The 23,673-nt window shown below is 51.4% G+C and overlaps 5 protein-coding genes across 5 annotated transcripts; 3 read left to right on the plus strand and 2 right to left on the minus strand.

The window, feature by feature from the left end:
• Positions 1 to 5,082: 5,082 nt before the first annotated feature.
• J3458_018841 (uncharacterized protein) lies at positions 5,083 to 5,514 on the minus strand (the record flags this gene model as incomplete). Its single annotated transcript, XM_066121274.1, has 1 exon — positions 5,083 to 5,514. The coding sequence occupies one exon, from the start codon at positions 5,512 to 5,514 to the stop codon at positions 5,083 to 5,085; it is 432 nt and encodes a 143-aa protein (XP_065973629.1).
• Positions 5,515 to 6,385: 871 nt separating this feature from the next.
• Positions 6,386 to 8,624, minus strand: J3458_018842 (uncharacterized protein; the record flags this gene model as incomplete). The annotated part of the gene is made up of 2 exons (XM_066121275.1): positions 7,314 to 8,624; positions 6,386 to 7,239 (listed from the first exon to the last, which is right to left on the minus strand). The coding sequence occupies exons 1-2, from the start codon at positions 8,566 to 8,568 to the stop codon at positions 6,386 to 6,388; spliced, it is 2,109 nt and encodes a 702-aa protein (XP_065973630.1). The 5' UTR covers positions 8,569 to 8,624.
• Positions 8,625 to 8,963: 339 nt separating this feature from the next.
• GRC3_2 (Polynucleotide 5'-hydroxyl-kinase grc3) lies at positions 8,964 to 11,432 on the plus strand (the record flags this gene model as incomplete). The annotated part of the gene is made up of 5 exons (XM_066121276.1): positions 8,964 to 9,012; positions 9,117 to 9,366; positions 9,422 to 9,575; positions 9,627 to 9,914; positions 9,966 to 11,432. 5 exons carry the CDS (start codon positions 8,964 to 8,966, stop codon positions 11,430 to 11,432), a joined length of 2,208 nt encoding a protein of 735 aa, XP_065973631.1.
• A 3,907-nt stretch (positions 11,433 to 15,339) lies between these two features.
• On the plus strand, positions 15,340 to 18,000 carry J3458_018844 (uncharacterized protein; the record flags this gene model as incomplete). Its single annotated transcript, XM_066121277.1, has 5 exons — positions 15,340 to 15,417; positions 15,647 to 15,889; positions 15,994 to 16,102; positions 16,209 to 16,707; positions 16,812 to 18,000. The coding sequence occupies 5 exons, from the start codon at positions 15,340 to 15,342 to the stop codon at positions 17,998 to 18,000; spliced, it is 2,118 nt and encodes a 705-aa protein (XP_065973632.1).
• Positions 18,001 to 18,927: 927 nt separating this feature from the next.
• On the plus strand, positions 18,928 to 20,118 carry J3458_018845 (uncharacterized protein; the record flags this gene model as incomplete). Its single annotated transcript, XM_066121278.1, has 1 exon — positions 18,928 to 20,118. One exon carries the CDS (start codon positions 18,928 to 18,930, stop codon positions 20,116 to 20,118), a length of 1,191 nt encoding a protein of 396 aa, XP_065973633.1.
• Between the last annotated feature and the right edge of the window lie 3,555 nt (positions 20,119 to 23,673).

Below are 23,673 nucleotides of genomic sequence, written 5' to 3' on the forward strand. Positions count from 1 at the left end.
CAGATGAAGTGATGACTTGTAGAGTTCAGTGTTGTCAGCGGTGAGCGTGGTTGTGAACGTCACCGAGAGGTGCAGCATGATTCAGGGGGCTTTTGGGCGCTTTGGCGGGCTTCAGGCGGCTGTGGAGATTGTGTTAGAGGTCCGGATGCACTGAGATGTCGGTGAGCTCCCAAACTGCAGCTTGAACGGAGGGATGAACCACCACCCATGCCCGCCGGAAGCTGCGGAATTAGTACTCGTTACATTGGACACAAGTACACTTTCCATCTTGGCGGCGCTGGGAAATTGGCGGGAGCGCTCCAGGCCGGGGGGGGGGCCCGGGGGTTAGGGACTAAGGGCAAAAAAAAAAATTGAAGAATCCATGCGCTAGGCCTCATCGAGGGCGGCTAAAGTGTCTGGTGGAACAGCCAATTTGTAGGACCAGCGGCCAGCAACAGGCTTGTGGCTGGAAATTGCAGTGGCTTGAGCCGGGTGCCACAAGCCCTAGGCCCTCGACAGGGGCTTGGATTGGCTGCAGCTGGTTCAGATCAAACACTGGACACACGTCTGGTACGTAGCTCAAGTTGAACATTTGGAGCTGCAGACTCAAGGCCCAGATGCCCCTGCCGTCCCTTGTGTGGTTGGCTAGAAGACGAGAAGTCGGTGGAAGCGAGGCCGACACGTGCAGACACCCAAAGCCACTTGATCTAGTCGAGCAGCTCGGGGTTCTCGCAATGTACGGCTGCCCGTGTCAAGATGGAACCACCAGCACATGTACAGCAGGCACGCGACCGAAGCGTCCTGGACAATCGGATTGTCGCTGGCCATCTAACAGATTCGATGCATCACGCCAATATCCAACCCCGGCGGAGCAGCGGCGTCCTCGCCAGTGCCGGATACTCCGTACGGCGAAACGGAAAGTGCGATGCGGCTCACCAGTATATACCTACCTGGTAGGTACCTATGATCCACGTCTGCGGCACTGCGTAACATCGTGATGGTCTCCTGTTTGTCTGCAGTGTCGTCATGACGCTCGCAGCTTCACTTTTACTCCTCCATACTCGGCCGCCAAAAACAGCGGAAACCAAACGCTCACTAGCGCTCCCTCGCTGCGCTTGGTGTGCATTACGGAGCAATGCGCTTACGCTGCTCTTAGGCTCAGCCCTGGGCCTTTACGCGGCCAGCAACGTCATGTCTGGTCGGATGCCGGACCATGCCCAAGTGCTTTTTGCTCCACGCTGTCACCAGCAAGACGAAAGTCAAGCGCAGTGTATTATTTTATTCATACCAGCATGTTAGCCGAGTCGTGTGGTGAGACGCAGGCCGTCACAATATCGAGCAATCTTGTAGGGAAGATCGATGACACCCCTCCGCCACCAGGCCCTCAAATGCCCTCTCGGCCGGCCCTACAACACCGGATTCTTCATGCTAGGAGCAGACCGGACATCCACCCTGACGGTCGGCAACAGAGGTTGGCAAATGCCGGCACGTCATAACGGATGCGTGCGCGAGGGCTGTAGTCAGGCACACATTGTGGATTGGACCACCTACCTTGTGACTGCTAAATGGCAGCATTTGGAAGTTAACTGGCGGTAAGCCGTACAAGACGTGATCGATACTGGGAGACTTTCTCGTCTCCAATCCAAGTTGGCCAACCAGTATTGTCCAGCTGCATCTGCACGGCGCTGCATCGATCCCGCATGCCACAAGAAGTCTCCAGCGTGCCATTGAAGAGAGGGGAAATGCGAGGCAGAATGCGACTACTAATACAGTAGCAGCAAGGGTGTGGTGGAACAACTCAAATGACATTATATTGAGACAGACATGTTCTGAATATGCCGAGCGCTTCTTCTCTGCGCCTGGGACTAGATGACGTTCGACTACTCCGTGCTCCGTAAAAGAAGAGTGAATCGCCAATTTGGTGGCAGGCCAGTTGCGGTGTGAGACAGTCTAGATCTGGTGCGAACCGAGGAATGCGAACCACGTACCGCACAAAAATCTAGTGGCCCATCCCGAGCTATCCGACCATCATAAACTCCGGATATGATACGGACTACGGAGTACTCCGTGCGGAGATGATGCTGTGCAACAAATCGATTCTTGGCAAAAGCCTCGATAGGAGACAGCCACGAGGCGAGCAGTCACGATTTCCATTGGACAGTTGGAGCTGCCGTGTGTCGAGCTTCAACCAGTAACCCCCTTCTGCCTCCCGGGCGGCAGAGCCGGAGCAGCAATCAGATTGATGAAATGGTCTGGCATCAACTACCATTAGCTAGTAACTAGTAAGTAGTACCATCAAAGCAGCCTACCAGGTTTGGACCCTGTTGTCGGAAACAATTCTAGATCCACTGGCTCGGCATCGGTATCCAAAGCTCAAATCTCATAATACAACATTGTCAGCACGCCTGGAGGCCTGGTTCATAAGGATGACGAGATGTATGGTCGGATCTCATTTCATCGCGCAGCTCAGTAGCACCGGGCATCGCCATCACACTCCCTGGTTGGGTTACTACGACAATGACAGCGCTGAGCCAATTCGAAATAGTCAAGCCAGTCATGTCAATTGGGCTACAGAGCACGAGACTGTGGCGTGTGTAGCATGACGACCCCTGCGAGTGTCATTTCCCCATGATTGATGACAGGAGTGTTTTCGTGGTCTGGGCGGCGCGCGGTCGCGGGACGGCCTCCAGACAAGCAATGTTTTGAGCAAGCTGAAAGACGGGCTTAATTAATTCCCAGGGCCAATCTCCTAAAAAGTCCCTTGTTTATCGAGCAAATCCAACGAACGTGGGACCAGAAGCATGGTCCAGAGGCGTTTGAAGACCAATAGCAGCCGCAAGAGACTAGCATCAGGAGTACCAGCAACGCGCGACGACGACAAAAATGCAAAAAAGGGGTCTTGGAGGCGGGGACCAGCGCGTTAGAACCACTCGGGTATGCGCACGTCATGTCTGTTGCAAGGCGATTCTTCATGGTACGACGGCAGGACGGAGACCAATCGTGGCTTCCGGTAGCGCGAGTAGATTCTCAAGACGCGCACCTAGAGGGTTTGTGCTGGCAAAACGGATGACGACATGCAAGCTCAGGACCAGGCCACAACCTTCACTCGAAGGTATGCATGCCACTGGCTGGTCTCTTTGGAGTTTCGAGACGTGGAGGCCATGCTGAGCATCAGACGCATGAGGAATTCGCGGGCTCGCACCACCAGCCACCTTTTTGCCTTGGCGTTCAAGGGAGTGCACCCGACCTCGAAAAGCTCTTCGTAGACGCTTGAGCAGCCAGCTCATTGGTGTTGGCCGTACTGATACTCCGTACATGTCGTCAAGTCTTTGTAGCCAACCGCCGCCACCGCGACACACAAACAGTACACCAAAGAAACTTGAAACGATACCCCGCCCAGCCGTATGTACATATGCAAGATGAGAGAGACACAGAAACATCGGCCTGCAAAAGCGAACGGCTCTCTTGCCGGAGGGTCATATGATTGTGCTGTGGAAGAATGCGCCGAGGACACTTGATAGCGCCTGCTGCAGTAGAAGGCCGCATGATGGGGGAATCGCCTCGCAATCCAACGGCCGTGGCCCAAGCTTGTTACATGGAGTGGGATGAGATGTCGTTTCGGCACGAAACAGTTTGACAGGCGTCGTCGATCGTAGATCAACACACGTATTAATATTGATACTCGGTGCAATAAAACATATGGAGAGCACCGCAACTGGCATAACAACAATCCACCGTCTGCCACACGTTCTAATTGTAAGTACTACGGAGTTACGTACATTGAGTCTTGGCGTCGCTCTCAAAATGGGCTAGCTGTTGGTTCCATCACGTAAGCCCAGGCGAGTCGGGTAGAGAAGCAATTTCTCACGACTCCATCCCTTCGTCAGCTACACGGCATTATTACCCACCAACAAGTACTTGGTGTGCTTGTTCAGCCGTGTGATGTCCAATGCCTGTTTTGGGTCATTGTTAGAAAAAGGGGATGAGAATTGACAATTTTAGTCTGGAAGAGGCAAAGAATCAATCGTTGCTCTGGTGGTGCCATGAGCCGCGGCTGCATGGTCGCATGCTTTTAAAAAAAAAAAAAACTAGCACCTGGAGGCTCTCCATGGCGTACTTGTGAAAAATAGGGCGACAGACAGATCTTGGGTCTAGGGCGGGCCAAGAGTATGCTAAATTTAATAAATCACGAATAAATAAATATTGATGTACGAGGCATGGAGTACCTATTGTATGGAGAAGCCACACAAAGAACTGGACATGGTATTTGCACAAATCCACTCGTAGCACACACAAATCACCGATCCTACGGAGTACTTAGTAGGCATCTTGACCGCGAAGATGGACCCAGCCCTCTTTGCATACCATAATTTTCTTGGTTCGCGCCCGTCCATTGAGCCCAGGCGGCGAGGAATGAAAGTGCCGGTAGTACCGGACCAAGGTGAAGAGGATGTAAAAAAGAGTCACCGACATGAAATTCTCGTTGGTTCTTTCTCGCTAGCAACCCCCCGGTCCGCAATGCTACCTCAGCGAACCAATATTGGATCAAACAAGACACTGGCAGATCGACCATTCTGGACTGGCAAACATGCATAGTATTAACCCGTACTCCGTACTCCGTAACCCTTCTGTAATTACCCGTCCACGACCGTGAGCACCCAAATATAGTGCCCCTGCTGAATCATTATTTCCGACTCTGTTTCTCGGTGAGCAGGGTTGACACCTCCGGCAATGATGTTTGGGCGGCCTCTCCTTTAATCATGTGGAGATGAAGCCCGACGTCTTTTCTTCTTTGGAGTCGCACATAATAAATACGGAGGAGTACATGCACCTTTGATGTATTGTACGGAGTACGCACCATTATTCATAAGATGTGATTGTTCCCACATCACTTTAGATGTTTTGGCTCGCGGAATCAAAAAACCAAGTTTCCGCATGCCAAGCCCTGCGTGAGCAACCCGAATCAGCCCAGCACTGCCCATTCTGTGTGCCGGTCTCACGACTGCATCTCCTCACGGCAAGCTGCGCAATTTACTTGGGTATTTATTGATTTATTTCTAAAATATATATTGTTTTTTTGTGGCTTTCCTTTTTGTCACGCTGTCAGGTATTCCAAGGCCCAGGGCACGGACGCTGGCAATCTGCCCTGCCCAGCAACAAGACGTGATGCTCGGCGGCCATGACCAGCTGCCGGTCTGGTTGACTCCCCCTCGCCGCCCTTGCTCCGAGATGCAAGGCACAGAGCGCCACATGTGGCATTGGTGTTTCGTCGGGATGCATGGCTGATTTTCTTTTCCGCTGCCCCCCGGCGCCGCCCAGGGCACTGTGGGAAGAATTTCGTTTCGTGTGACATTGGCTTTGGGGGTGGACGCCGGGGGCCAAGTTTTCACGCTCGTTTAAAGACCGTTGGGTTGCACAGGCAGTCGAGTGGTTGCCCTTGCTCGGGGGCCAAGCCGAGTAAAAAAGCTGCGCGTTTTCAACATTATTTTTTTTTTTAAGATTACGGAGCGTGCCCGGCTCCTGCAATGTTTCCATTTGGGGATTTGTAGGGTGTTTGTGTTCGCTTTTTTGCGCTGTTTTTGTTTGGCAAGCTCGGACAGAGCAAGGGCTTCTTTTCTGGAGGCATGATGTGTTGCAGGGTTCATGTTTTTGTAGCTGCTACTAGCACTCTTTTCAAAAGCCAGGCGAATGTGTGATGGCTAGAGTGTTCTCCATGGTACTATGGTCCTGCTTTCCGTTGACTCTTGTTGAAAGGCATGTCTCGCGTGTATGTTTCGGGTCAATAAAGAGGTGAGTGTTGAAACGCGCAGAGCTGCTGTTTGAGGACGTTGGTTCCATCACATGCATACCTACTTCAGTACTAGGTGTGTTCTTGAGGAGCCAACTACAATATCCAATAGCAATCACGAATCGAGAACCATGGACAACTTGAACTTAAGGGTGTTACCTGCTTGATTTCACTACCTCAATCCTATGTCCTGTCCTACCACTAAGCTTTTATGCAGCCGTTTCGACAATATCCATCCCCTTCATCCATCTCCGAGCACAAATACTGCTCTTCTGGTCCAATAGCCAAGGGCAAAAAAAAAAAAAAAAAAAAAAAAAAAAAAAAAAATCAAAATTAAAATCAAAATCAAAATCGCAACCAAAGAATTGCCAAACGTAGTCCATATCCTTAAAACGCCGAGCACCGTAGCTGTGCAGAATAGCTAACCTATCCTTGATATCGTTGGATAGCAACTCTCGTCGGTTCTCCTGACCGAGGGAACAAAAAAAAAAAAAAGATCCATGCGGAATATCGCCTTCTTTCCAGAACCAGTACTCGTTAGCCGAGATTGGCTCTTGATCATAGATTTCCAGTCTTCGTTAGCCAGCGAAAATGTTGTCCAGAGCTGGATCGAGGTGCCTAGCCTGTGGTCTTTAGCTTTGGCATCGGTACAGGAGTCACCGTTATCTTGCTGTTTTTGCCTGCTGCCTGTGCACTTGGAGGAGGACTCTGCTGAGTTTTTGCCGTGGCATCAGGAGTCTTTGTCTTCTTCTTCTTGGACTTCTTGTTGTCCCTTTCTGCAAGAGGCGTGGAAGCTACGCCAGGTTGAGGAAGGGGGACAGGGGAAACCTTTAGTTGAGATGATCCGGGCACTTGAGGGACAGGAACTGCCGTCTGGCGAGGTTTTGGTGCTGGAGTCTCGGGCTTAGATTTGTTGGACTTGGACTTCGACGAGGGCGTTGATCCAGGAATGGCCGGGGGGACAAGGAGCGTCTGTTTCTTGGAGACAGACGATGGCGGCGCATCGGATCCGAGATCTGGACTTCCAACGCGCTCAGTCTTTTGCTTCTTTGCTTTGGTCTCTGCGGACAGGTTCTCCTCCATAAGTTGTTCTGTAGCAGCGACCGCATCATCTTCAGAAGAAATGTGCTTTCTTTTGCCCTTTCTTGGCGTCTTAGACTCGCCGTTTTCCTTCTCCTTCCTTTTCTTTTCCTTCTTGTCCGACTTGCTCTGTGGGCTGCTAGAGGGGATAGCAGGAGCAGGAGCAGGAGTATCGGCCATCTCTGTATCATTTTCAACCCGGAAGGATACATCTACACCAATTTGACCCATGGGACTAGTGACTCCATATGGTTGATATCTGGCTTTGAGGCCCTCGGGCTGTTGTCGAGCCGGTGGCTTCGGAGTAGGTCCGACAGAAGAAGTAGCCCCTAAGCCTTGGCCAAGTTGTGTGATTTTCTTGACTTGCATTACTTGGTCAATTGGTCGGGAGGCTGAATAGAGATCTCGGTCAGTCATGCTGTTATTCAATTTGAGATAGGACAAGGGTATGCTAGGCAAGTCTTACCGGATCGATATCGCGTTCCGTCAGAAGAGGGTATTAGAATTTGAATCGAGCTCTTTGGAGTCATACTGTCCACAGAAATGCCATAATCTTCGCCATTGTGCGAGAAGATGCTGTCGCCGCTTTGAGATTGGTTCATAGGGATCTCCATATTCTGTACAACCGAGATGGGTACGTTAGCTGGCACCGTAAAGTACCAGACTTGTTTCCCTTGCAGATTGGCTTGGCTGCAAATGCGAGCAACGTCTTGTCCGTTGGTCCCACCATCACTTTTGCGAAGAACAAAGTCTGGGGCGATAAAGTCTGGGACAGTGGCCCGACGATCATGCTGACGATCAGCAATGTGCATTGACACGTCTGCGTCTTCTTCTTCGCTCGATTCTTCGGATGCATCATCTGATGACTCATCGGGAACTGACTTCCCCGTAGCGACTGGTTTTGCTTGGGCAGCCGTCTTATCCTCGTCATCAGTACCCTCATCGCTGGAGCTTGTCTCCGAAGTGGTGGCTGTGGAAGTGCCATTGGTCGACGTGATCGCTGGCTTGGGTTTTGCAGAAGCCGCTGGCTCACTTTCGTCGTCACTTTCTTCGTCACTTTCTTCGTCACTGGCATTATCGCTGGACTCTTGTTCTGATGAGGTCGACTCTTTGACTTTTGCCGCAGTTGCCTCCTTAGGTGGTTTTTCATCACTACTGCTTTCGTCTCCTTCTTCCTCTTGCGAATCAGAATCAGAGCTGGAGCCGGAGCTGGACGGAGCCACAGTTTTCAATGGCGCTCCGTTTGCTCTCACTTTCTGTTCACCTTTGGTTGACTTCAGCTTAGCCCCATATCCTGATTCGGACTCGGATTCACTGCTCGAGTCATCCGATGAAGGCGCACCGGATTGCACCAGTTGCTTTGATTTGACCGACGTGACATTCTTGGCGGTTGAGCGGCGCTCATCGTCGCTATCGGCAATCTCCTCTCTCTTGACGCGCTTCTTGGGAGTTGCATTTGTAGATGTTTTTGAAGCTTGAAGCTTCCGCAAAAAGTCGGAGCCGTCTTCATCACTACTCCCACTGCTGCTGCTGCCGCTATCGTCGTCTTCAGACTCGTTGCCGAAAATGGCCTTGTCAATAGTGCCGGGTTCCCTCTTGAACGAAGCTTTCGACTTGCCGATGGGCCGTTTGTTGTACTGAGCTTCAGCACTGAGGCCCTTCTTCGTATCCTCAATGTGCTTGCTCAAAGAGTGAACTTTGAAAGGTTCCTTGGGTGCCATTGTGGACGAGCAGTACGCACTCAATGTGCCGTTGCGAGAGTACAATTGGCTGGTATCCCAAGGTGGTTGAGTTGAAGAAGTGGGAGGTTGAAGACGGGCGGAAGCTGTGAAATTTTGGCGACGGCTCTGCGCGAGGCCCCACATTCGCGCCGCGCGCAGGGTCTTTAATAAAGCCGAGTGGCAGGGAAAAACTCCCAAGCCTGCACCAATTGTGCTTATCGATAAGAAACCTCACCTTCTCCGTCGCTGGTCCTCCTTCTTTCTAGTCGCTCCTCGCTTGAATGTCTTGTCGAATCCTTACCTCGGAGCAAGAAAGGAGATTTATTTCCTTTGATATCTGACAGTACAGCGATTAGGCTTACCAAAAGCCTGCGCTTGAATTGCACGACTTAAGCATGTCGTCTAGTAAGCGTCGCAAGCTGGATGGCCAAGGCCCTCCTCAGTGTATGAACCACACGCCTCTACCCTCTTCCTTTCATTAATCTTGTAGTAAAATAAAATCCAGTTGTGGAATGGGATAGCTAAGCTAACACTTTCTTTTCTTCTAGCTCCGGTCAGCGCCGTTAGTGCAGTTGCTGCTCGTCGACGGCAAGCTGCATCTGTGGCCCAAAGCCAAGCCACTGAGCCTGCAAACCTGGCAGAGCCGTTGGCACCAAGTACAAACTCCTTCAGCGCTCTCCAGGCTCCTATTCCTGATAGAAAGGCTACTCTTCCTCCCAAGAAGAGGTCTAAACAGAGTGTTGCACTCCGAAATGACGGCTGTCGACCCGTGGCAGCGGATGATCCAGAGGCAGCCGAGTAAGCTGAGCAAAAACTGCCTCGTTTTGACGACCTCCTTCTGACAATTTTTAAGACGATTACCAGATAATCGAATCCAAGAAGACGTAACATCTTCTTACTCCGCTACCTTATCCCAGACCATCAATTATTCCTCTTTTCTTTTAACCAAAAGCAATTGTCGAACAAAAGCGGGGGGGGTCCTGGAGCTTACATTGGATGAGGGTGAGGTATGTTTTTGTGCCACAGATTTACGAGATGCAACCGCTAAAGGTTCGTAGAGATTTGTTATCCTAGGCTGCTTTGGAATCAGAGTAGTAGGCGGCGAAGTCACTTTAGCAGGAGCAACACTACGTGCTGCCGCGAACATAAATTGGGTTTCCGCCCCGCACTGCCTGGCTGTGCCTGTGATTCGAACCATTCAAGACTCTCGACTGGAATTGCATAATGACCCTGGTTTGAATAGCTTAAGAAAGCTAGGTCGTCTCTCACCTCTATTTCGGAGAATATGGAATGAGCCAAGTGAGACAGTCGATGGGACTACAACTGGAGCGCAGACGTTCCAAATAGTATGTACCGAATGGCTCGCAACATATTTGGCTTGACTGACATTTTTTTAGATAGGGTCATCTTCAGATGCGCCTAGGAGATGTGTCATTCAAGAATTGGTCTCTCCACCGGAGTGGAACAAGAAATTGGCATCCTTGCTGTCGATTTCAGGGACAAGCCTGCGGACAACTTTTGTCTGTGGACCAAAATCCACAGGCAAGTCGACCTTCTCGAGGTTACTCACAAACCGCCTTCTGACATCGTCTTCAAATGGTGAGAATCCTGTCAAACGAGTGGCAGTGCTTGACCTTGACCCTGGACAACCCGAATATGCTCCACCCGGTACCGTATCACTCGTATGCGTCTCAAACCCGAACTTCGGAGTCCCATTTACTCACGCTGCCTTTAATGATCCGTCGAACACCATTCTGAGATGCCACTCTTTAGCGTCTGTTACTCCAGCTTCAGCACCCGATCTTCTCGTCTCATGCGCCACCGACCTGTATGGCACATACCAAAGGTCGCTTCGTACTTGCCCCCTTATAGTAAACACCCCAGGTTGGATCCTAGGCACAGGCTTAGATCTCCTTGTGGAGCTGATCACTAGGATTCGTCCTGCCGAAGTCATATACATGTCAGAAGATGGCCCTGCCGATGTTGTGGATGTATTGAAGAACGCGACCAAGAATTCATTCAGCATGCTTCCGTCACAACCATCGGAATTTACCTCCCGAACTGCTGCTCATTTCCGGTCAATGCAAATGATGTCGTACTATCATTCTCATGTTGATATCGAGAACAAGCGGTTGAGACCACTGCGGCTCACTTGGTCCGCCCATGCTATTTCGTCCGCAAGACCCTTCATGGTTTCATATCATGGCAGCAATAGTGGTTTTTTTGGAATTATATCTTATGACTACCAGTGCACTCCAGAGCTTCTAGCGGATTCTATCAACGGGTCAATACTAGCCATAGTCGAAATTGAAGGGCCGGAAGCCTTCCGGCAATTTACGGCAACTCCCGAAATCAGAGGTGGTCGAGACAGCACGAAGACTCCGGAAGTGGTAGTCACTAGAACGGCTGAGGACTTGCCATTCATTCCAAATCCCGATGACGCAACGCTCGACCCTCAGTATTGCAAAACAATCGGGCTTGCCCTTGTTCGAGGATTAGACTTGAAACGAAAGTGTCTACAAGTTATCACGCCAACACCATACGCCAGCCTAGAAAAAATCAAGGTAGAGGGGAGGGATATTGTCTTTGTTCATGGAAGATTCGACACCCCCTATTGGGCTTATACTGAAGACCTCTTCGCCAAATCTTCTCAAGACGAGCTAGTAGACAAGGAAGTCCATATAACAGACGAAGAGACAAGTGAAGACGAAGCAAGTGAAGAAAGGGCACAACCTGGGGAAAACGAGCACGCCATGATATCTACGATACCATGGATAGAAATTTTAGATGGAAACCAGAAACGCCCCGTTGGATCTCGAGTTTGGCGAGTAAGACGAGACTTGGGTCGTCGTAACACTGACTGAGTTGACAAGATGCTCCAATCATCAGCTTTCAAGCACACTCCTACGGGTAGTTTTCCCAGCAACATATATCAATGTACTGGAAAACCCCCGCTACCACCTTGCCAATGTGCGGGAAGCCATTATTATTTCATACGCCAGGTAATTCCGCAACTTCATGCATGGACTGCTGCTCGGTGCTGACCCGCAGATGATACGTGAAGTCAACAGCTGTCTCCAGCTTCCACAAGCGTGGTACTCTACTCCGTACAGCATTCGGAACTGCAGCGTCGGCACACCAGCCAATAGCACGGAACCAAGCCTCATTGGGACGGGGCCATTGATAAAAGACTTTTGTGGGTAGATATGATATGTAGTATGAACGAGAAATCACATGGCCTGTTGACATACGAATACTCTGACCTTGCAGGACAATATTTGCATCTTCCCTTACGACATGTCTGATCAGAGGAGCCTCATCTTGGACTAGCACAACTACAGTGTGGTGTGATCAGTACACAATCCAACAATATATTATTCACTGGACGACAGAAGACATGTCATATTTGACGCATTACACTGCATTGGCCGGCAGGCTGCACAACCAGACTGCCATGGCACAATCACCACCGCAGACGTCCCCGTGCGACCCTTGAACGAATCGTATCTAGGGATTTGAGCTTAAAAGCAAATATTCCAGCATCAGCTCATGGGGGCGAACTGCGGCTGAAAGGCGTTCAACCACTGATACGAAGAGAAAGGAGAAAGGAACTTCAGTAACCAACACACATCTCGTCCGTAATCAAGTGTGTGCCTCGCGGTGTTGCAGACTGTCTTACAATGTGTGGCTTTTGACGGGCCAATGCAAGCCGTGGTTTCTCTTGCCACCACGGCAACTTTGAAAGGCGGCCAGTCCCGTCTTTCTTGTTACTTTTTGCTTTAAGGAGTGACTAGATCAATGGACAATCAATGTACTAATATACACTCCGTGGCGATGGGCGGGTTGCGGTTAGCAACTGCGGAAAAGGCCAGATCCTTTCCGGGCTTCAAGGGGTCAGGGCCGAACATTGTGTCAAACATGCAATGTTGGGCCCCTCCATCCCTCAGCTTAAGGAAACATCGCTAATTTCAAACTCGCATCATGCCCAGCATGGGATTGTGGCACAGTCCCAAAGTCCACGTTACCGTTGGTTTGTGAGCAGCCGGCGAGGCGGGACAAACATGATGGAGCATTGACCAAACTGGGTTGCCTACATAAGTTCATGAAGTGGTGGTACTACACCACAACTAGGGCGAATGTCTGTCGCTCTCCTAGCACCGTATTTGGTACACCATGTCTACACCAGGGACCCCGAATAGAGCGTGTGAGCTGTTCAGTGCCTAGCAACTCCTCGGTGACAAAAGGGTACGACGCTGACTGATATTTTCCTAGGTGATTCTTCCCACTCCAAAATACTGGTCTATCTTTACCAATATGTACCTATAGTATGTCTGGAAAAGGGATAGTTGGTGGGAAATAAATTGTGGATGGCAGAGGCCACACAACCTGGGAGACACATGAGCAAACAGCAAACCGAGCGATCGACAAAAAGACCGTTGCGAAAGTGACTGCATACTGGAAAGCACAATCGCCTGAGGCAAAGGACTAAAACTCACCCGCGTCACTCTATGGAGCAAGCACCGAGATGATAATGAGACAAACAAGCCGTCAACAAGCCAATTCTCGTCAGACCTTATTGGGACATTGGCCCTGTGGTGGACCGTGGGACCGTTGAACTCAACGATGGCATTCTAGCCCTTGTTCTCCGTACGGAGCACAAACCGCGAGAACTCGCTGCCGCCGAGACGATGATTGGGCGGTTATTAGCCGTTGGCAATGCATAGATGCACCGTGATGGGGCTTCGCTCATGCGGTTCGCCCTTTCGGGTCATGTCGAGTGGAAAGGCCATGCAGTCAGTAGAGTTGCCGAGGAGACGTCCTAGTCATCCAGAGAGCCGGATCCCAGCGAACGCTTCCATAACGGCGGTTGTGTGCGGCACCAATGCAGAGGGAAAACCTGCATGACCATCAATCAACCAATGAGCCTGGCGTTGAGACCTTGGATCTTATTTATCCACACAACCGGGACACGCAGACAGTAACACTATCCACGCGCAGCGTTATGTAGGAGTAGGAGTCAGTAGGACGACGCACACGTTGTCGTGTTGAGAGACGTCACGGGATGGTGTACGGAGTACGGAGCATGGCATTGCTTAACTCAATGACGATACATATTTGGGCTGCCAAAACTACGAGTAGTAAATAGTTAAAACGGGACTCTGGATCAATTGTCCCATCCCACTGGCATGGCCCAAGAACAACGACCGCCCTCGTCTAATTCCAGGGATCAACCCCCTGCAGGAAGGGCTTTGCATCGTCAATAGGCAATGGCAATCAATGGCAATCTAGGCGGGGAATCGAGACACTTTGATGTGCAGAGAACCACGGGTAGCAAAATTGTCTGTCGCCGACGGTAGTACTCCGTATAAGAGATTATTTAGGGATGGTGTAGATATCGGAGTCACTCCATGCTACGTAAGTGGGCAGACCTAAGCAGGATCGAGAGAACTAACTAGCAACTAGGCTTGAATTGACCGAGGTTCAGTGTCTCAATATTTTCGAAACTGGTACTAGCATTGAAGGGGATGGTGGCCGGGAGATGGAGAGACACTCCAAGAGATTTTAATTGTCTCAGCAAGCTGCCGGGATCGAAACCAACTATCGGTGCGGCAGTACGAAGGCGCTGCATGTGTCCAGGATGGGGCGGGACGTGAAAACACCAGCCCGCCGGCCCGCGTCGCGTGTATTGTACGATTTCAAGCGACAAGAGCTCGCCCGGCTGCATCGCATGAGACCAACAGACGCAAAGTATTCTTTTCGATACGTGACGGAAACAACGACGGTGGCTGCAGCTGGCGCAGTAGTGATAGATGGAGGTACTTTTGGCCGTGGATAGCCATCGTCAACTGGTTCAAATGTTCAAGCGTCGCGGCGATTTTCCTTGCAGGTTGGTGATCTCCAGACATGGATGCGTTGGAGGCGGCATGGAGGAGGCATGGATATCCTCAGCAGCCCCCCGGTGGCCTCCGCTCATGCGGGTCCGCAGTGACTGGCCAGCAGAGGCTGCAGTGTCGACCGGCCATGCGGCGTAACTGAAGTGTGTACGGAGTACCGAGAAGAATGGAGCACGGAGTTTGGAGTCAAGGAGTGCATCATCATCACACACACTCTGGCTGTTAGGCCGCGTGGCTGCTTGGCCGCTCATCGGCGTGATCCCTGGAGATGGATGGGTGCGCCACCATCTAACGGTTGCGGGGCAGTTCGCGCAAAAGTCCAGATTAAAATCCATGGGTTCCATGTTAAGCCCGTTGGCTCTTGGGAAACATGTCGAAGGAAGGCCGGCAGGGGCGGTCAGAGGCGATGGCCAGAGGAGGAGTCAGAGGAGGAGTCAGAGGACATGGAGACAAGAGGAGAGAGACCCATGCCATGCCGACCGACGCCCATGCCCATGCTGGTGAAGCTCATGCTGATGCCCAGCCCAGTGCGCGGTCGCTGAATTAATCAGATCGTTTGGGGGTGGCCCCTCGATCCAGCATCGATATATAAACCGGCAGCCGATGGCTGGCATGGACCTAGTTGCGCCACTGGTGGCCGCCTTTGGAATCTGACCCGACACCTGGACCAAAGCTGTGACTAGTCCCGGATGTCGCAGGCGGCAGTCAGCCCAACCCAGCTTGCCCGTTCCGCCTGTGCAAGCCTCGGAGCTGTTGGCTGGTCCGCCTGTCATCCGCCTGTCACTTGTCCTCAGGCCATCGCCGTCCCACACTTGGGCAACCTCTAGAACTCTCGACTCGACTAGCGATCGCGTGCCATCGCGACCCTTTGACTGCCATGGGGGAGAGGGAGAGCCCCAAGGAAACCACGCACCACCGGTCGGCCTGTACCGAGTGCCAGCGTCGCAAGCAAAAGGTATTTGATTCTCCGTCCTGACTGCCGCCCTGACTGCAACATTCAGTCTTCCTTTCACACTCACTTCACCATCCCGTTCCAGCCAGCAGCCTCGACGACGCCTTTGCTTGCCAGCCCGGCAGCGAGCTCACTGTCGTTTACCTCGTCCCGGGACAATGCCACAAAGTCTCCTGCCCTGTAGTGTACAGACCATTCAAACAAAGCCGTCGCATCTGACCATGGGATTTAGTGCAATCGAGAATGGCCGTGCAATCACTGCCAGAAACGCAAAGTCGCCGACAAGTGCTGCTTTGGCCAGAGCCAGCCCAGTCAAGACAAAGCTCCACGCCATGATTCCACTCGAAAACGGCAATTGAGTCACGAGGACACGGAATCGATAGACTCGATCCCTTGGGAGGACGCAGATAGTGGTTTCGAGGCCTTGGGATACAGTGCCTCGCACCTCTTTGCCGGCCTCAGCTCAAGCTCAACCGTATGTCACACGGCTTGGTTTGTTGGAGCACAGTTCAGCTCATCTGCAGCATGTTGGGCACTTACAGTCTCTTGGTGCGGTGCTAACAAGAGAAATTGTGGCAGAGAAAACCCAAGCTTGTCCCGAAAACATTTAGGCAATACTATATGAACCCTTCATCATGTCCGCAGCTCAAGCGTGCCCTGCTCGTCCTTCCTCCGAGACCCTACACAGGTATGTTTGTTTGTTTGTTTGATTCTTGACAGTCCCTCACGCACTTCAAACAACAAAACCAGACAAGTAACAAGTGACGCCTGGCGACTAACACCTTACATGGCAGATGCCCTAGTCCAAAACTTCCTCACCCATGTAAACTTCCATTACTACATCATTTATCCGCCTTCATTCTTGGAAGAATATAGAACCTGGTGGTCGCTGCGCTCGGAAAATCGCCCACTTGGTATGCAGTGGACTTGTCTGCTGCTCATGGTTTGTGCGTGCTCAATGCAGTACACCGATAGTGAACTTGAACGGAAACTCGAGATTGATCTCGGCCAGAGCGCTCAGAAGCTCACTGAGCAGTACCACAACGCCGGTCGTGAACTCCACGGCGCTATTCCTGTCGGCAACAACCACCTACTAAATGTCCAGTCGTTGTTGCATTCATGCTACTGGTACAAATCAGAGGCACGATTTGTCGAATGCTGGCATGTTCTCAGTACCGCCATCCGCGAGGCTCAGGAACTCGGCATTCACAAGGAAACCGTCAGCGGTCAAATGTCTGAGTTTGACCGTGAGATGCGAAGAAGGATCTGGTGTATCCTGGACACTTGGGATTGGTGAGTTTTGGACTCCAGGGCCTCGATGCCTGTCAAAATTACTGGGCGAGCTACTAGAATTGGTCGCTATTTACTAACTTTTATTTTTATTTTTTTGATCCAAGGCAAATATCTGCTCTCCTATCAAGACCAGTGCTGATAGACCGGACTGATATCGATGTCGGCATTCCCAGCCTCACCCTAGAAGGGTACACACCATCCCCTTTGCAACACATGAAACTCCAGTCAGAACTGATTACACGACTTTTCAACCGTTTTGGACTATCGAAGGATGTTTCTCAGCATGGCGACATCCGAGCATATCAAGCTATTGTTGACAGATGGATGAATACCTTTCCATCGACCTACGCTTTCATCGACCCAGATACAAGCAACGACGCGTCGCGGCCGTGGATTGTCCTGCATCGGCATTACCTTCACACTATGGCCATGTCCATGATGCTCGACCCTATTCGAGCCTATCTAGCCAAACCAATGTCCAAACAATCGCCATCCGACGAACTCAAGATTCGTGACGACGGCATTGACTACTCACTGCGGTTATTGGACGCTTTGCACGGCTTCTTTGACCACGTCTATCCACGAGACGCCAAATTCCACTTTGTGCTTTTCTACATTTTCGATACAGCTGCTGTCCTGTGCTCTGCTCTTATGCATGACCAAGACTCAAGCCTTCCAAAGCGGGACGATATGCTGGTGGCTGTTGACAAGGCCTTGTCAATGCTTAAGCGACTAAATACGGTGACCAAAACCGCTAGAACATCACATAAAGTTTTGGCCAAAATTGCTCAGAACATTTCCCGACCCGGACAAGAAGTGAAATTACCAATCATGCCTGCAAAAAAGCGACTAAATGACAAGGAGCTCGCACTGACACCCCCCGGTATGAATCAGACAGAGGTAGCGTTCGCAAGCGACCCCGGCACTGTCGATTCGCACGCCTCTTATACAACTCCGACCAGTGATGCGCAACTCTATCGCGCTCCAGTATCGCAATTCACGCCTCCTGGTCACTACTTGAACATTGCCGAATCAGCTGGATATAGCCCTCCGGTTCCTTCAACGTCGTCAGGCACCGCAATGCCCTCGTCAAATACCCTGTATTATAATGGTGCACAGCTAGATTATTCAACATCATATGTTAACATGACACCACCAACTGACGAGGCTTACCATGCTATAGACTATGGGAATTTCGGCGCCATTACCGAACAAGATCTGGGCGAGTTGGCGACGCTATGGAATTATGAGAGCCTAAACCTGGACTTTATAAACCCTGGGGTGCTCAGCTAAGGGTGTTTACATTGGAACACACGATTCAGAGCTCTGACAGGCCTTATCTAAGCACGCCGACAAACCCAGAAATTCCTACCACGGCGATTCTGGAACCAAGAAAGTCTGTCTAGCTGGGCAGACAATCACCAAGAGGCGACATGTCGCAGAAAGCGCTTACATTAAACTGGTTCTTTATGTCTGGGACTGTGAACGGGCGTGCGATACTGGAGTCTAAATACCTACAGCAACGCGTTATGTTTGGCATTTTTCTGGGTGTTGTATTGGGGTGGAAATTGGCGCCCCCGGGGCTTGTGAGGCTTCAGAGATACTTGTGTTGGCTGGTACAGGGTGGCGTCTTCAGTCTTCAACTGCGTTGCGCCGTTTGCCTTGGACACATTCATGTACACTTGATAGGGGTGTATATACATGGACATTTATTGGGGTTGACAGGTCCCAGAACAACAAGCCAATTTGTCAAGACGGGATTTTGTAATTCCCCGACTTGCATGCAGGCATTCCGTCAGCTTGTCAGCCAGTTTTCCGAATGCCCACTCCGCAACGATCAAACAAATTATCCAGACGGTATATTCATGATCAGTTCGCTAATATGTGGCCTACAAATCACACACATATAGACACACACACACACACACACACACAACCGCTGCCGCCATCTTACAGGTGATACTTAAAGTCCAGTTCCCGATCACCAGTCCTCACCTTCCTCGTGTCATCCTTGTTCCCGTCGGCAATTCTCCTCTTCTCCTCATTGCAACGCCTCAAGTAGAACCACTTGAGCACGATGATAAACTGCGACAGGCCCAGCGCCGCGACAGAGAAGCTGTTCCCCAAAACATACGGCGCATTGCGGTAAATCTGCCCGGCCACAATACCGGCCGAGTTGCCGATGCTCAGCTGCATGCCGATGGCGGTGGCGCGACGATAATGCGGCGCGACATTGACGTTGAGCCAGGTCAGATTCAGGCCGGGCCCGTTGTAGACGGCCACGGCGCAGAGGAAGGTGCCGAAGAACTTGACGGGGTTGCTGGTAGGACACAGAATGAGGACGTAACCAATGATGCCGGGGATATTGGCGAGGAGCAAGAACGGGCCACGCACACAGAAGCGGTCCGAGACAAAGGCCACGGCGAGGAAACACAGACGGCCAAAGATGTACACGGGTATGCTGAGGTACTGGGCCTGGATGACGGAGTAGCCCATGCTGGCAATGATGGAGGGCAGAAAAGTGCTGAAGCCGTACAGCAGGATGTCCTGGCAGAACTGAATGGCGGCGCTGAGGTACAGCTTGGGGTCCTTGAGGCCGATCCGGATCTCACCCCAGCTGAACTCCTCGCTGCCCATGTACTGGGCCCTTTGGACGGCGCGCACCGGCATCATGCGCCTCTCGTCGCCGGTGAGGAAGTAGGCGATGGACGGGTCGTTGGGCAGCCCGAACCAGATGACGGGTGCGACGAGGAAGGAGAAGATGCCCTCGATGGTGTACACCCAGCGCTAGCCGGCGTAGCCCGCCACGCCGTCCATTTTGAGGATGCTGTAGGCAAGCAGGCCGCCAAGGGCGCCGGCGACGGCGGTGCACACAAACAGGTACGACACGCGAGTGGCCTGCTCGTCGCGCTTGTACACCATGGTGAGGTAGAGGTTGAGCGCGGGGAACAGGCCGGCCTCGCAGGCGCCCAGGATCAGGCGCACGGCATACAGGCCCCCGATGTTGGTGATGAAGCCCCGGAAGATGGTGGCCAGCGACCACACGACGCACAGCGACGTCAGCAGGATCCGCGGCGTCATCCACTTCATCATAATGGTCCAGGGCGGCTCAAACGCCACGTAGGTCGCGTAGAAGATGGACACGGCCGTCGAGAACTGCTGCGGCGACGCGCCAATGTCCTCGGGCATGCACGCCACCTTGACGTTGCCAATGTTGGTGCGGTCCAGGAAGCACGTCAGGTACACCACCATGATGATGGGCACAAAGAAGGCGTCCAGCTTGAGGAGGAGCTTGCGCTCGGCGCGCGAGTCAATCGTCTCGAGCTGCATTATTATTGCTGGCCCAAGGGCATCCTGCGACTGCGATTCTACCGATACTTGGTGTTTTTCGGCGCTAGCAACCGCCAATAGAGGAGGAGACATGCTTGGGATTTCTTTATATATTCATACATATGTAACTGTGTAATGGTTTCTATGCGTCTCAGGAGGAAGGAGGGGCCAATTTTTTTTCCCCTCTATACGAGGCTGTAAGATATACTCCCGTGTCGGTTGGTTCCGTCCCCGTCAAAACTGAGGTATATCCCAAACCCTCGCTTGAAGAACAGTAGTAGTACCCCGGTATTCGTCTGTTTGGCATCTACAAACAGGATCCGGGGGTGTGGGGAGAGCCAGCTAGCCCAGGTGTGCGGCATGTCGACCAAGGACTAGAGAGCGTATCAAATCGGAGAAGGTCGCCGACGACTGACCCTCCTCACCGGTGGGGGGGCCTTGGCATTTCCCGAGAGGTACCAACGGCGCGGGGTGGCTTTTTGCGAGTCAAGCCAAACCTTCTAGAATACTGGGGATGCCCAGACTAGACACAGGCCAGATACATACCTGGGTCGGTAAATAACGATTTTCTGCCGCACAAATAGCACAACCCGTCGGTACGTACGGAGTAGGTACTAACGTTACTCAGTACGTAACCCAATTCGGGAGCATTACCCGCCCGGTCCATCGAGACCACAGAAACTGGCCTTGTGCGATGCCATGCTCCCTATGCCGTGTGCGACTTGCCCGCTTTAATGCCAGGGACCTTTGACGGGGTATTACGTATCCGTTGTTCTGTTTTTGACTGGGGAAAACAGGGTCTTGGTCTACCCGGGTACTCCGCATAGAGTTACCTCGTACTTGCTTTATCAATCCGTGCAAATACCATCTTTGGCCAGGATACACGTACAGCTACCTACCTAGGTAGGTACCTACAGTACTGCCAAGTAAGTGTACACTAATCGTGATGCTACAGTACCTACCTTAGTACCTGACTAAGGCACTAGACAATACTGTTGCTTCTTATCATGCTGATTCATGGGCCATGGGCCATGGCCCAGTTTCTGGTCTGATCACATCTTGTTTCTTTCCCTTGCTGTTTACCGTGGACGTAACTGTCAACACCAAGTCTATCCATCCAGATTCCCACAAGTCGGGTAATTCCACGCTCTAATTATTCATGTGCAGAAATTCTCCAATAGCGGAATGCACCTGCCCCCGTGGCTGCCTCTGTACCGGTCAAAGTCCAAGTTCATGGTTGGATATGCAAATCCCTCCTCCCACAGCCCGAAACCCATGCCACTCGTGACGCTCTCGTCATAAAATGGCTCATCAAGCGAGCATTATCAATCACGGGGAACGTAAGCTTCTGCTCAGCCGCACCGTCGGCTTTGTTAATGGACCCCATGTCAGGCATCGGCACTTGCGCGGGGAGCTGGTCAGTCGCCGTGTTACGAGCGGAGCCTGTTATCGCGGAGACGAAGCCCGTGCCGTGGGGAGGCGATCCCCTGGCAGTTGTGCATCGGATCGCCGCCCCCGGCATGACGCCCAAGTGCAGTTTGGCCAGGAGTTCGTAGCGAGCGCCCATGTGGCTGTTTCCCCGTTCGCCCATACCCCGGACTGTATTGACGACCATATTCGCCGCCGAGGCTCACGCGTAGCCTCGCCGAGCATAGGAACCTGGCTCTGACAGGTGGCGTTTAGATAGGGACTGCTAACTTCTTGTTTTTTTATTACTCTCTTACAAGCCTTAGGATTATGGAGAAGTTACCTATCTTCTATATAATACAATATAAATAAGTAATAAGCTAGTTTTCCCTCTAGCACTATAAATTCTCTGCCTTTTCCTTGATATTTCACACCTTTAATTCTGTTTTTCCCTCGCTTTATATATTTCTCTAAGGTTTTTAGGCAAAATTCTACCTATATTCTTCTCTTTTAATTGCTATATAAGTGTTTACCTATTTCTGGTTACACGTTATAGTTTTATTTTATCCTAAAATGAGTTTTTCGGGGTTCCCTCTTTCTAGGCTACCCTAGAGGGAGGTTTAATCGTGATTTTCTCGCGATATATTGTTTTTACCGTTATAAAACCTAGGGCATTCGACTCGTCTCGTTGAGCTGTATCGATTGATCCCTATATAAATATGTGGGCTCTTTAATTATATAGCTGTGAGTTGATTTTTTTGTTTTTACATACATTTTGATTTTTGCGGAAAATAAAAAGTGGCCCACGAGCGCCCGGTAGCGGGGTCGATCCCTCGCTGAGGTCGGTGGGTATGTGAGGGGGCTCGGACGGTCCGGCCTGACCCCACTAGTTGGGTGAGCAGCTAGTGGGTTTGCCGGTCTGTCGGGGCTTTCCGACTACTATAAGGACCGCTGTGGGACACTGGGGGCGCCGGGTTCCGGGGGTTATAGCCGTGCTGCGGTCGCTGCAGTCATGTCTTTGGGTGCGTTGCGTGTGGGTGCGTTGCGTGTGCTGTATGTTCTGCGAGTTGCTCTGAGGGTTGTTTTCCAGTGGGCTAGGCACTGGTTGCGGGTTTTTGGGGGCATTGTGACTGTGCTGTAGTTGCAGCGATCACGTCTGTGGGTGTGTTATACATTCTGTGGGCTCTGTGTGTGTTACATAGCCTAGCGAGGGCGCTGTGATTGCTGTGAGCTCGGGGGTTCGAGGGTTCGAGGGTTCTGGAGACTCATGGTCAATGCCCTGTGGTTTTCAATGTTGGTAGGCTGAACGGGATGTCCAGGCGTTATATACGGCGTCGGATTCCCTGGAGGCGGCCAAGGTATGGCCAACTTGAATTTGACTTTGTGGGGTTATCGGGGGGCTTTCTGCGGGACGGCTGGATGGAGAGTCTTAGGGGGTTTTCCGCGTGGTTCTGGGGGCTTGTGAGGCAAAATAGACGGATGATAATAACTGGCGTTGTTCGACTGGGGGTTGCTCCCTAAGGCTCTCTATCCGGCTTGTGAGGGTATGCTGATGCGTGGTGCCGTTTCCTGGGAGTTTAGGGTAGTTCTTACTCCTAGGAACTATTGTCTTGTGCAGATTTGGGTCTCTTCTAGGAAGGTAGCAAATGCCTTTCTTCCTGCTTTGGTGGTGACGAGTGGTGTTAGATTTAGGTTCAGGTCACTCTAAGGGTTCTTAAGACCTTAATTAAGGCCTCTTGTTAGGCCTTATATCTGTTGCACCATAAGACCAAATATGTTGTTGTGTGTTTGCCTTGGTGGCATAAGCACTTGTCATTATTAAGGTTCCTTATCGTCTTCTGATAACTTTTCAGGTATCCAATACCTAGCTTTAGTTGAATGTAGGCGAATTGTGTTCGATTTCCACAACCAATTACAGTCACTTCGGCTGGATTGGTAGGTGGGTGTACATTAGGGCTTTTACCGCCCACAAGGTGTACCGGTGCGACTTATACTTTGCATCCCACATAATGGGACAATATATATATGCAATACAGTTGCAACATGCCAGTCTGAGACTATGGTTTCCCTTATTTTGCGGCTTAAAAAGCTTATAGACGTGTACGGTTGGCCGTTCGTTGGGGCTTTCAGTCCTTTTTTGGCAAGTTCGTCCGCCATCTCATTGCCTTCGGTTCCCACGTGGCTTGGGACCCAGGCTAATTGTTGTCTTTGTGCTTCCATAAGCTAGCA

Source organism: Metarhizium acridum (assembly GCF_019434415.1).
Source record: "Metarhizium acridum strain ARSEF 324 chromosome Unknown scaffold_555, whole genome shotgun sequence".
Lineage (NCBI taxonomy): Eukaryota > Fungi > Ascomycota > Sordariomycetes > Hypocreales > Clavicipitaceae > Metarhizium > Metarhizium acridum.